At 55.9% G+C, this 13,763-nt stretch overlaps 1 protein-coding gene across 1 annotated transcript; it reads left to right on the top strand.

The window, feature by feature from the left end:
• Positions 1-360: 360 nt before the first annotated feature.
• On the top strand, positions 361-5,059 carry LOC135889000 (C-signal-like). Its single transcript, XM_065416813.1, has 4 exons — positions 361-591; positions 2,444-2,599; positions 3,417-3,527; positions 4,946-5,059. Exons 1-4 carry the CDS (start codon positions 361-363, stop codon positions 5,057-5,059), a joined length of 612 nt encoding a protein of 203 aa, XP_065272885.1.
• The last annotated feature ends 8,704 nt before the right edge of the window (positions 5,060-13,763 follow it).

The raw sequence follows: 13,763 nt of genomic DNA, 5'->3' as shown, positions 1-13,763 counted from the left end.
GGGGCTGTGTTTTACGTGCAGACAGAGCCTGAGGCTGGAATTTTCCAAGGAGACAGTTGTGGGGCAATGAGTGAGGCCGTTGTTTTGGACCCTGGTCACGCAATTCCCCATATACACACCAACAACAGTCCCCACATTAGTTCCATCTCACACCCTGCTGCTGCTGAGCCAGTCTCTGTTCATCTCAGTCTAATTCCCCTGACGGAGAGACCCCGCACACATCTCCGACCCAGCTCCCTGGCTCCCCTCATCCAGGGAGTGGGAGTCCCGCTAGCTCAGCCTGTGTCACTTTGCTCTTGCTGTCTTCACATTGGCTCTGGCTGCTGCCTGGGCCTCGCTCTTGGCCCGAGTGCCCACGGAATGGCTGATCTGTCTCCTCTGCTCCCCCTTGATTTCCCGGCAGATGCGGTGAGCTTGGCCAGCGTGAGAGCAGCAGTGAAGGAGGTGGAGTCCCAGCTGAACGGCAAGGGCCTGAACCTGCTCATTAATAATGCAGCAGTCAACTCCCACGCCACGCTGCAGTCAGTGCAGCCGGAGGAGATGATCTCCGTGTTCACTACCAATGTGGTCGGGCCGATCCAGGTGGCCAAGGTACGTATGGCCTCACTGGCTATTATTTACTTGGGGGAGGGGAGAAGGGAGGGACTGAGAAGCGTGGAGAGACCTTCACCCTATCTAGGGACTGGATCAAACGGAGTTCATTCTGTACCTGGAGCCACCCACTGTTTATCACAGTGTATTAAAAACTGTTAAAATGAGAAGCTATCGCTCTAAGTATAAGGGGTTTCCTGGTCCTGCTTATGGGCTAGCAGGAGGCATGGGAGCTGGGTCTTCAACAAGCAGTCTGCAAAGTGCCAGCCTAGGGTGAGGCAGGGAGAGTTGTGCCTCTCTGCCTTAGGGAGCAGCCTGCTTTCTGGATTCTAAGAAATAAAGTCATGTTATGTTGCAACCTTCCAGCAAGTGTATTAATGTTTTTATCGAACTTCTCTCTGTGCTCTCTGAACATGACATTTACAGCAAGTCATGGAAAGAGGAGAATATGGGGAATATGGATCATGGGCTGCTCAGCACCTCCTCCCACCTGCACAAGGCATATAGAGCAGCAGAGACCACGCAGGCAGCCAGACCTACCCACAGTGCAGCCAAGCCATAAGCTTCTCATTCAGAGTCAACATGCTGCAGCCTGAGTCTGCTCCCTGCTGCTCCGCTCATGTGGATCGTTGGCCTTTGCATAGAGCTGGAGCATGTGTGCTGATGTGCAGACCTGATTCCATGTGTGCATGTGTCAAGGTGCCTGTGTCTGTGAGTGTGCGCTGCAGCTGTGTGTGATATCCCCATATCTCCATGCACACTGAGTGTGTGACTGGTGTGTCCATTGCCATCGACACAGCTGATCACTCTCTGCTCCTGGCTCCCAGGGCTCCTTGGACTCCATACTCGCTTGATTGTCTTCTTATCCCCCTGATGGCTGAGGGCTCCTCCCTTCCCTTCAGGGCACCATCCATGTCTTCTCTTCTCCCTCTGCCCTCTGCCCCCAGGGATCTCAGTCTGGCCTATAGTCTCAACTTTCCTCACTAACCCAGAGACTCCCACACCTGCCTCACCGCCCCAGCTCACCTCCCAATCCCTGCTCCTGGCCACCCCAACAGACATGGCAACTGCTGGAACTTTGTCCTCTCTGGCCACTTGCTTCCCAGCGCCTGCCTCTGCATCTATCACAGAGCTGCCGAGATCACCTTCCTCTCCTCCTGCGACCTAGCCTCGTCCTCCTGCTTCCCCGTCCTTCTTTCTGGTTCTCTGTAAGGGAGTGTTACGCTGCGAGCTTCCACCACCAACCCCTTGGAGACTGGCGTGAAGGCCCCAGGAGGAGTTAACCAGAAGCTTCTGTCCCCCACGGCCAAAGGGACTTGTGATGGGTCCAGGCATTTGGGCTGAGAGGCGGAGGGCTCTTGCTGATGAGTGTTGGTGTTTTGTGTGGGAGGGAAGGCAGAAAACACAGAGACTGAGGCCAGGCAAGATTGGAGAGGGAGACGGAGAGGCAGGAAGGGAGCCAAGCGGGGCCAGTAAGGGCTCTGTGCGTGACCCTGGGACAAGCTAGAGGCAGTTTGTGGGTCTGGCGCTGGCTAAAGAGGTGTGGGGGCTGTAGGCTAAGAAGCTGCTCCTTTAGCTCTTGGGTCCCCCTGCATTCGGAGGAGCAGGACGGCATCAAAGACAACACCAGGCTCATCAACTTCTGCTTCCCGCTGGAACGGCCCCAGGCCCTGCGTTTTGACTAGCCGCTCGGCTCAGAAAGGGGCAACAGGACCATGGCCGAGCTACCCGCTGGTGGGAGGGAGGGCAGGGCCCCATCACAGCTGCCATGTCCACAGCTTGGCGCCACAGCTCAGGCGGGTCCCAACACCACGATGGAGGAGGTTTGTTGGGTTTTTATTTTCATCTGGAGTTTCTGCCCCTGCTGAAGAGGGCAGCTGAGGAAGCCGGAAAGGAGGGGCTGAGCTGCAGCAAGGCAGCAATTATCAACATGTCCACTAATGTGGGCTCCATCGAGCTGTGCTTCAAAGTCCTGGAGATCCCCATGTACCCGTACCGTGCCAGCAAGGTAAGCTGCGTTCCCCACTCAGCCTCGGAAAGTCTTAGGACTCCGGGGAGAGCGTCAGGCCACGCTGCCTTGTGCAGGGCCTGGGTGTGGTGTACAGTGACTCGGGAGCCTGCCAGAGCTCTGCTTTAGTTGGTGTCTGGTTCCAATTGGCTGTTCCCCACAACCAGAGCTCCCCCCACGCCCACCAGACTCTGGCTGGGAAGCTCGGCCCTTGGAGGCATAGTCCCCAATAACACCTCTTCCCTTCCGAGCCCAAACTTATGACAGTGACACTAAAACCCAGCATTAATACAACACACAATTACAAATACTTGTAACCAGCCTAATGGCTAGCCTTTCTACCAATGCCCAGTTACTCTCTGCAGTGCCCTGTGCTGTTGGTCCATGGGTGGCCCTGTTAAGGGCCCGTCTCCAAAACCATACTATGGACATGCCCTGTGTATTCTGATGGAAGGCGTACAAGGCACCTGGATTTGCTGGGGGTGTCCACGGCTCCAAAGTTCACTCAGTCAGTTAACCCAGGAGAAATACAGAGAAACTCCACCTAAGTGAATGGAGTCACTCTGGATTTACTGGTCCAAACACCACTCCAGTTTGGAACCTGGGCAGCACCGGCCTTCCCTGCAGGAAACTTGACACCAGCCGGCCGCATCTCAGAGAAGGCACCAGGCCAAACTTCCCACTTGAGGTTTGATTCTGTTCCCACACTCTGAACTCCTATCTGACTGAAGCAGATCCGTGGAGTGGGGAGGTGTCCGATAGGAGATCCCCGCCTCTGCCGTCAGTGTGATTGGCAAAGATGTGGTTTATTTTCCAGGCCGCTCTGAACATGGTGACGAGGTGCCTGGCAGCAGAGCTCAAAGACGCTGGGATCTTGTGCACTGCCATCCATCCTGGCTGGGTGAAAACAGACATGGGGACAGAGAAGGTAGTGCCCAGCGAGGTGCCAGGCTGGCATGCTGACAGCGCCTCTTGGGAGGTGTATTCCTCATGGCTCGCTTCAAAACAAGCAGCCCCCACTCCAGCAGTCCCCTGGTCTCCCCGCAGTGAAGTGCCCTGGGAGGTTGCTTCCATTCTCAATGCAGCACCGTGCCCTGTAAGGCCGATGGCAAGCGTGAGACCCAGTCGGAGCGACTGCTTTGAATCCAGCCTCCTTTAGTGGCAGGAGAGTCGAGTTTCGGGAGCAGCTCAGCTGACGCTGGGGCGGGAGCACTGAGCCAAAGAGTCACCTACCCCACAGTCCAGGCAGCACACGGATACAGCATTCCCCAGGCAGGGCCGGCCCATGACCCAATGGCACTCAGGCAAGGAGCGTCCTCAGCTTAACCCCCCCCCCCCCCATTTGTAAAACATTTGAATACCTAGTTTTGTGTTGCATTGGAGCCCATTTCACGACTTCGATGCATGATTTGCAGGCATGAGTTATCCCGGTCAGATAAGACTATACATTTGCTAAGAACAAAAGCAGCACCCCGAGCCTGGTGCCCCCCCAAGTCCAGCACCCCAGGCGGTCACCTGCGTCGCCTGCCCCTAAATCCAGCCCTGCCTCCAGGCGAGCCCAGGAATCTCGCCTCAGCCTTCATCCCACAGGCCATTCCAGGAGCACACTGGGCTCCCGCTCCCATTTTCCCCCCGGAGTCCTTTCCAATGGCAGGTCCTACGCCCCGTACTCACAGGGCGTAGTGCTCTGCTCTGGGAGCCGCCCAGTGAAATCCAGGGGCTGCGTGGGCAGCGAGCCCCTACCCGTGTGAGGAGGGGGCGGCTCAGCTCTGGAATATCGAATCAAACTCCTCCCTGGTGCCTCTCCATGTCCAATGCCCTTACCCCAGACACGAGTCCGGCCCTGTCTGTCTGACACGGTGCTGGGCCCCGCTGGGCCTGGGCCCTCCTGACTCCTGGGCCTGCTCTAGAATGATGGGGCAGCACAGGGGTGTGGCAGCAACCTAAACACCCTGTTGGGGAGGAGCAGCCAGAGCACCTGCGACTCTGGGTGGGGGAGGGAGTCTGTTATGGCAGGGCAAGCTGAGACGCACGGCTTGGGGCATGCACGAGAGGGATACACTGGGCCAGATCCTCTCCTGTGACGGGGCAGCCATAGGCCGATATACCCAGCCCCAGGGGGGGCTCTTTGGGATAAAGCCACCATGGCTGCTCCTACCCCCTCCACCCTACAACTGGCCCAGGGCACATGGCTGAGGGAAGGGGAGTGTGGCTGTAACAGCCCCCGGTGCAGAGCAACCCCAGGACAGGGGAGGCCCCCCAGAGTTGCACTGAGAGTCAGGCCCCACGTGTCTTTCCAGGCCCCACCAACCTCATGTCTCAGGTATTGACCTTTGTCGCCCACAGGCCCCTCTGACCATGGAGTGCAGCGTGCAGGGCATCCTGAGCGTGCTGGCCGGCCTTTCGCAGGCAACCACTGGGGAGTTCCTGGACTGGGAAGGGAAGAGCCTGCCCTGGTGAGGGGGCTCCTGGCCAGCAAGCTCCAGCAGACCCGGTGCCCTGAACAGCGTCCCTGCCGTGTGCCACTCCCGAGCTAGTGGTCTGTCTTCCCTAGCCATGGGTAACCTCCAGCATCCCCTGCTCTGCTCTGGTCACGCTCAGCCTCTTGGCAAAGCTCTCTCTGCTCCCGCCCCATGAGGCGCCACGCGTCCTTATGAAATTTCTCCTTATTCCCTGCCCCCGCTGTAGCCACCATTCTCCCCCCACCTGCTTGCTACCCATTTCCTCTTGGATTAATTACCCTCATTAACTGTTTGTATCATTGTAGCGCCTCCGAGCCCCAGTCCTGGCCCAGGGCCCGGCTCTGCTGGGCGCTGCACAGTCACCGAACAGAGAGAGCCCCAAAGAGCTTCCAGTCTCTCTGTGAGACAAGAGACAGTGCTGCCGTCCGGGTGCAGAGCCACCCTGATCTCACTCCCCACAGTCCTGGCACTGGCTCAGCCCCGGCATTGGGAGTCCAGCCTTTCCGCTCTGCTGGACATATGGGGGTTAGCGCTTGCCCAGCTTTCAGGCTGGCTAAATGCTACAACCCCAGCCTGTGACGGCCAGGCCAGGCAGGGCCCAGGCACGGCTGCTGCGTTAGAACAGTGGGTTTATTGAGGACACAGGCACAGCTGATGGCGCGGTCACTGGAACAGCCCAGGGCTCCTGTTGCGTGGCTGGGAGACAGCTCGCCAAGGAAGAACTTTCCCTTCCTAGCTCACAAAGGCCCCATGGTCCTTCTCGGAGAGCGTGGGGAGCACATTCAGGATCCCTCAGATACTCACATCAACCGTCAGTGGGGCCTGCATGGGGCAAAGGAGACAGAGGGGGAGGAGCCTGGTGGGAGGGGAGAAAAGAGCACCCACGGGGTCAGCTTAGGAGAAAGGAACCTGACACAGGGTGACTGGCCCTCTAAGGGGAACTGGGCCCATCCCCATCTCTGGCTGATCAGCTGCAGCTGTGGGGCAGAGATCAGACAGCTTGGAGATCCCTTATCTGGAGTACTGTGTCCAGTTTTGGGCCCCACACTACAAGAAGGATGTGGAAAAATTGGAAAGAGTCCAGTGGAGGGCAACAAAAATGATTAGGGGTCTGGAGCACATGATTTATGAGGAGAGGCTGAGGGAACTGGGATTATTTAGTCTGCAGAAGAGAAGAATGAGGGGAGATTTGATAGTTGCTTTCAACTACCTGAAAGGGGGTTCCAAAGAGGATGGATCTAGACTGTTCTCAGTGGTAGCAGATGACAGAACAAGGAGTAATGGTCTCAAGTTGCAGTGGGGGAGGTTTAGGTTGGATATTAGGAAAAACTTTTTCACTAAGAGGATGGTGAAGCACTGGAATGCTTTACCTAGGGAGGTGGTGGAAACTCCTTCCTTGGACGTTTTTAAGGTCAGGCTTGACAAAGCCCTGGCTGGGATAATTTATTTGGGGTTGCTCCTGCTTTGAGCAGGGGGTTGGACTAGATGACCTCTTGAGGTCATATTCTATGATTCTGTGTAATTGTCCCATGTCACTGGGTGGGGGCTCGAGTCAGTTTTGTGTTGTATTGCTGAAAAGGAACCCCTAGATATTGAACCCGGCCCTCGTTGCTGCCAACTCTGACTGGCAGAAGGGTTACATATATTATGGTGGCTATTACCGAGCGGTTCATTTATATTCATCTCTTGGATCAGAACCTGTGCTCCACTTAGAACTAAATCAAGAATTGCCTCTCCCCTTGCACGTTCCGGGACTAGCGTTCCAAGAAGCAGTTACTTATGGTGTTCAGAAACTTTATCTCTGATCGCATGCTGAGGTGACGTGTACCCAGTCAATATGGAGATAGTTGAAATCGCCCATTATTATTGAGTTTTCTATTTTTATAGCCTCTCTAATCTCCCTGAGCATTTCAAAATCACCATCACCATGCTGGTCAGGTGGTTGGTAGTATATCCCTATTACTATATTCCTATTATTCAAGCATGGAAGTATTATCCATAGATTATATGGTACAGTGAGTCATTTAAGATGTTCACATATTGTGCCATCCTCCACCAGCATGACCTCCTCTGCCATTCCTGTATATTTTGTACCCTGGTATTGGCTGTGTGGGGAGGAATCAGTGAGGCTCTCCCCAGTGAGAACCATCACATGGCACCACCCTCCACACAGCATCTCCACTCGTGGCGCAGTCTGTGGCTGCCAGGCCAGACCAGGCAGGGCTCCGGCAGGGGAAAGTAGCCGGTTCATGTGTGACTCAGGCTCAGTGCAATGCTGCTGGGAGCAGGCTGGGAAGGAGAAGAGAGCAGAGAGGGTCGGCTGGAGGCCCAGGCACATGAGCTGTGGACAGGAATCCTGTAGGGGTAGCCAGGTCCCTGCAGCAGACCCTGGGCTGGGGAAAAGGCCATAAGTGAGATGCTGAACTTGTGTTAAATGGATTGATTTGGAAGGGAAGGGAATGGAGCACAAGGACCTCAGAGCAGCCAGTCTTGGCCATTCTGCACCATGGACCCAAATGTGATGCACGCCCCCGCTCTCATACCTCTACACCCCTTATAACAGCCGAGGAGAGTCAGTGCCGGGGCAGAGCCATTGCCGAGTCTCCTCTCACCCCGTTCCAGCCAAGGCCGACTAGACCAGCTGCCATTCCGGGTACACAAACCCTGCCTGCTGCAATGGCTCTAACAGCCCCGTCAGCTGGGCCTCTCCAGCCTGACAGCCCAGGCGTCCCTGCCTCACACTGCCCTGTGCTCCTGACATGGCTCCCTTTCTTCCCCTGCCTCTCGGCAGGGCCGGCTCTGGCTTTTTTGCCGCCCCAAGCACCAAAAAAAAAAACGTGGAGGGCGGCCGAAGCCAGGGTGCAAACTTTCGGTGCCACTTACTTGGCGGCTCGCAGCTGCCTCCCCCAGCCGCGCTGGCTACCGGGACTCCCTGCGCTGCAGACGTGCCTCAGGCAGCGGAGTGAGTGCCCCGGCTAGCGGGGGGGAGGGGGAGGGAGCAGGGGGGAGAGAGAGAAGGGGGGCGGCCAGGGCTTCCTTCAGCCGGGGCACTCGCCACTCGGCCCCTCCCCCCACGCCGCCTGCAGGTGAATTGAAGGTCGGCGGGGAGGGAAGGACGTGGGCTGCCGGGCTTGCTGCAGACCTGGCACCGGCTGGGGCAGACAGAGCGCGCAGCCTGCTCCCAGCAGGGTGTTCCCCTCCTCTGCACCGCCGCCCCCTACAGGGCAGCCGGAGCGGCAAACCAAAAAAAAGCGGGGGGGGGAAGAGCGGCCGTGCCACCCTAGGATTGGACGGAATGCCGCCCCTTAGGGCTGGTCTACACTAACCCCCCAATTCGAACTAAGATACGCAACTTCAGCTACGTGAATAACGTAGTTGAAGTAGACGTACCTTAGTTCGAACTTACCGCGGTCCAGACGCGGCAGGCAGGCTCCCCCGTCGACTCCGCGTACTCCTCTCGCCGAGCAGGAGTATCGGAGTCGACGGCGATCACTTCCTGGTTCGACTTATCGCGTCCAGACAAGATGCGATAAATCGAACCCAGAAGTTCGATTGCTTACCGCCGAACCAGCGGGTAAGTATAGACGTACCCTTAGAATCTGCCGCCCCAAGCACGAGCTTGCTCGGCTGGTGCCTGGAGCCGGCCCTGGCTCTCGGCCAAGGAACCGAGGACGAGCTCCCAAGGGTCCGGGAGCAGAGATTCAGAGTGAGTCCCGAGAGCTGCCCTTGCAGCTGAGACTCAGGTTCTCGGCTCGGCCGGGCCATCCCCGGGCCCAGGCAGCCACCACTGCTGGGGAGCGATAGGGAAAGCAGCTGGTGCCCTCGCAGAGCTGCAGCTCAGCACACACTGCACTCACTTCACAGCAAAGTTAGCCTGTCCTGTGAATGGCACCTAAGGAAGGCTGGGCTGCTGCTGGGAAGGGAGAGGAAGACGGAGAAGGGTCAGAGACACCGGGGAACATGAGACTGAAGCTAACCAGCAATAGATGCAATTGGCACAGGAGGGACCCCTGCCGACGAAAACCCCCTTTCCATCACGCTTGCTAATGATTCCATTGGGGACTATTTGTCACGTAGAAAGGATACACTGGAAACTATCACCACCTCGTCCCGTGGGAGCCTGAATTTCTGCTGGAAAAGTTCCCTGCGCCCCTAAGTGAGACAGGCTCCTAGGGGCCCCAGTGTGGCCGTTCTTATAACGTACCTGGGTCTGCATCGCATCGCTCTTCCCCTGGCTCTCTCGGGAGCGTCACAACACCTAGGCCACTTGTGGATCTGGGCCTACAGGTCCATTTCTCAGGTGGGATGGGAACTTCCCCCACCTGGATTGGCTCATTGATCCCGTAACCAGAGCCAAAGGGAAGGGAATTGTCTCAAACCCCAGTGCAGCCAGTGACCTGCCCACTGTCTGGGCCCTTACCTGGCTCACCAGCAGGGGCCCCGTCACGTTGGTTGCATACACCAGGGACATGTCCTCCGGTGTCTCAGACTCTAGTGTGTTCAGCTTTATCACCCCAGCGTTGTTTATCAACAGATTCAGCCCCGAGCCTTTCAGATGCTCCTCAACTCTGGCTGCTACCGCCCTGATGCTGGCTGGGTCTGTAGTTTCTATAGAGACAGAGCAGGGGGTTCAGGTGAGTGATTCCTCCTCCCTCATGTCACCCCATAGCACACCCCTCTCCCAGGCACCAGGGGGCTTCTTCCAGTGGGAGTGGGAGGTAGGAGAGGGGATGGAAGTTGGGGGGGAAAGTTGCTGCTGGGCCCAGAGAAGTGGGGTTGTGGGGGGTGGGGCAGCAGCAGGGAAGGATAATTGAAATAAAAACTCAGACCTGGCTGGCTACACTGACGTAACCTTTATTGAAAACTACTTGGCAAACTCGATACAGAGGAAGGCTACTCTGTGTTTCCTGGATGTTCATATTCTTGCTCTATTTCATACCCTGTGGGCAGAGGGGCCCTGGGGGTTTGGTGGGTAACTAGGAGGGGAGAGTTAAGATAGGGATAGGGATTGGATGGCAGTTCCTCTCTCTCAAGGGTGAGTAACCAGGGAGAGATGTGAATGACAGATGGACTCTTCCAGCTGAGATTCTCCTCACACACACTGGCAGAGGAGTTGGGGGGAGCTGAAAAATGAAAAGAGGCTGAAAAACCTGATTTGATGTTTAAAGTCTCAGGATTTAGGGCCCAATCGCTTGATTTGGGGGGGGGTCTGTCTGATGGGTTGTGATCTCTGTGGGTGGCAGTTCTGAAGGTGGGTGCTGGGGCTCCCTGAGGGAGCCGGGAACCCTGAGGTGCAGAGGGTTATTGGGGTTGCAGCGTGGGTGCGAGGGCGTAAGTGCTGGGGAAGCCTGGAGCAGCTGGCTGCAGGGCCCGATCCCGGGACCTCCCCTTGCACTGCAGCCAGGGCCGGTGCAACCACCAGGCGAACTAGGCAGTCGCCTAGGACGGCAAGTGGTTGGGGGTGGCACCTAAAAATTTGGGGCACCACTGGGTCTTAGTGTCCACCCCCCTACTTCTTCCTATCCCTGTTCTGACCCTTCCTGCAGGCTCTGAGGCTAGGTCTACACTACAGCGGGGGGTCGACCTAAGATACGCAACTTCAGCTACGTGAATAGCGTAGCTGAAGTGGCGTATTTTAGGTCGACTTACCTGGCTGTGAGGACGGCGGCAAGTCGACCGCTGCCGCGCCGCCGTCGACTCCGCTACCGCCTCTTGCCGCGGTGGATTTCCGGAGTCGACGGTAGAGCCATCAGGGATCGATTTTATCGCGTCTTCACTAGACGCGGTAAGTCGATCCCCGATAGACCGATTGCTACCCGCCAATCCGGCGGGTAGTGAAGACGTGCCCTTAGTCATCCTGGGAAGGGGATCTAGTAGTTAAAAGAGAAAAAGTCTCCAGCCTGCCAGACCCATTAGCACAACACTGAAACTGTTAAAGAGCCATTCGAGGGGTAATGAAGACATTTAACAGGCATTTGCCAACCCCCAGGTATCTACTGTCAGTTTCTGAATGTACTGACAAAAACAGTTGTGCATGACTGTAATATTTACTCAGAACATGTCAGTCTACAGGACCTTAGTTTAAAATTTGCTTTAAAAATATTTCATTAGTGAGTTGGTGAAGATTATAAAATCACATCTCTAAAAAATCCTTGCATAGATTTTTAGATGCACAATCATCTTTAGCCTTAAATGCTTGGATCTTCAGACATACGGTTTTTAAAATAAATTCTTCAAAAGACCACCCTTATCTAAAATGCACATTTTAATTACTATAGTAAAACAACTTACTTCCAAAGTCTTCCTGTCCTTTCTGTCCATCCATTTCTCCCTTCGCCACCCCCACCCCCACCCCCCTTGAAGGAAGCAACAGCCCTTTGCTTCCAGATAGCTGGATAAAGAGTTTCCCTTTCTTTACTTCTGACTATCTGATGAACTAGTTTTAAGCAAAATCAGTACCTTAGTAAGATATAAAATCCTTTGTTATGCCTAAAATCTTTGGAAACATATTTTTTAAAGTTGGTGAAATTTCATAAACATGTGTATTGTTATGGAGATCACACACAGTAAATTAGTGTTCCCTTTTTCTAAAAGCAATGAACATTGTTATGAACACACTAAACCTCTGTGACTGATTAATTTAAAATAATGTCTGTTTCAGTGAGTTAAATATGTAGTAATCTGGAATGATTACTTTATGAAGGTTTAAGAGTACATTTAAAATATAAAATCAGCTTAGAAATACTGATTAAGAAAATGTAAAACAGAGAAGAGCTGCATCATGTATTCCATAATATTTAATGTTGTATTCAGCAAGACAGCTGCCTTGCCCTTACTACAAAGTTTTTGCAAATAAATGTCTGACAAACTTCAGGGCATATCAAAAAACCTGTGACTGACATTTTTTATTCCCAAGTTTAGTGCTTTTAATTAGGTACCTTCTGCATGTCCATTCTGCATGAGGGAGAGGGTACAGGGGTCTCTGCGGGGAACTGTGACTCTCTGCCACCGTGAGGCGGGCCGGGCATCTTGTTATTCCTTCTGCCTTGTCCCTCCGCCCCCGCCCCTGCCGGGCTGCAAGCTCAGGCTGCTGTCGGGCATAGGGGCACCAGTTTAATAATACTGCATAGGGCCCCATAAATCCTAAGGACGGCCCTGGGGGCACCAAAAAGCGGTGCCATGGCTCGGCAGGGAGGAGCCGCCTTCCGGAGGCAACGGAGAGCCAGAGCGTCGGCTTGCGGGGCGGTGAGCCCCAGCCATGGAGGAGCCGGCGCAGCGCAGGGGGGCAGGAGCCCTGCAAAGGCGGCGGCGCCGCTAGCAGGGAGCAGCCGTGCCCCCAGCCCCTCCTGCCCAGGCTGCGGCCTGGCACCCCCCGGGGGGCTCCTGCAGGCTGCAGCAGATGCGGGCAGAGGCCCCTGTGCGCCCTCCCCGGCTCCTCCCTTGCCACGCTCGGGCTCTGCAGCTCCCGGGCATGTGAGCCGCCGCCGGGGCGCGGGGCCCTGAGCCTGCTCCAGGAGGGGCAGCGGCGGCTCACACTCCCGGGAGACGCAGAGCCGAAGCGCAGCAAGTGGGGTGCCGGGGGGGCGCACGGGGGCCTCTGCCCACATGCATCTGCTGCAGGAGCCCCCAGAAGGCAGCTCCTCCCTGCCAAGCTGCTGAAGCGGCCCAAGCCCGGCAAAGCCTATGAGTGGACTCGGGGCGGGGGCCACCGGGGTGGGGTGGGGAGGGCTCGCGGGGGGGCTGTGCACCCTCCAGGGGAGTTCGGGGGCGGGGAGAGGGGAACCTGGTCTGGGGAGCCCCTGGGGTCTATAAAGGCTTGTTGGGATTTGCCCCTCAATGAACCGATGTTATGGGGGGGAGGGGGCGGGGGGGGCGCAAGGTGGAAGTTTCGCCTAGGGCGCAAAATATCCTTGCACCGGCCTTGACTGCAGCTGCCGCCTCTTCCAGCCGCCCCTGCCTCCTGGCTGTTTCTTCTTGGCCCTGATGTGACAGGGAGAGGAGGTGCCAGGCAGCTGGCTCAGGAGGTTACACAGCACTCTCTAGTGGCCAACTGGGACAACAGCAGGCAACTGACAACTCCCTTGCTGCAGCTCTGCTGGATGCATGAGTGGGAATGCATGACAGAGCTGCCCAGGAGTGATTGTCACACGAGGGGCCTGGCACATGGTGGCCCTGGGGCTTTTCCAGCCCACCCAGGGCTATCCGACCCCTGCAGGGCTCCCCACTCACACCCTCTGGGGCTGGGTAAGGAGTCAATGGGCTCTGAGTGATTATTGACTCTGGTTCTGTTCTCCCCACTGAGATCTGGAGGGCAGGGAAGGGGGATATGGAGGGTGTGACGGGTTGGATCACAGAAACCCCCTTGGGAGCCGCCACCTAATGTACCAAGACTACCCCAGCTCCTGTTTTCCCTGCCAGCTCAGGACTCCAGCACCCTGTCTTGCTGAGCCAGACATGCCCATCTGCTCCAACAAAGACCCAGGGTCTGAATCACTTGCCCCAAAGCTGCAAGTTTACCTGAAAACATAAAGCTTATGCAGGGCAAACTCATAAATTGTTCGCCCTCTATAACACTGATAGAGAGATATGCACAGTTGTTTGCTCCCCCAGGTATTAATACATACTCTGAGTAAATTACTAAATAAAAATGATTTTATTAAATACAGACAGTAGGATTTAAGTGGTTCCAAGTAGTAACAGAC

Source organism: Emys orbicularis, chromosome 14 (assembly GCF_028017835.1).
Source record: "Emys orbicularis isolate rEmyOrb1 chromosome 14, rEmyOrb1.hap1, whole genome shotgun sequence".
Classification (NCBI taxonomy): Eukaryota; Metazoa; Chordata; order Testudines; family Emydidae; genus Emys; species Emys orbicularis.
Note: the sequence above shows the minus strand (reverse complement) of the source record. Positions and strands in the feature narration are given on the sequence as shown.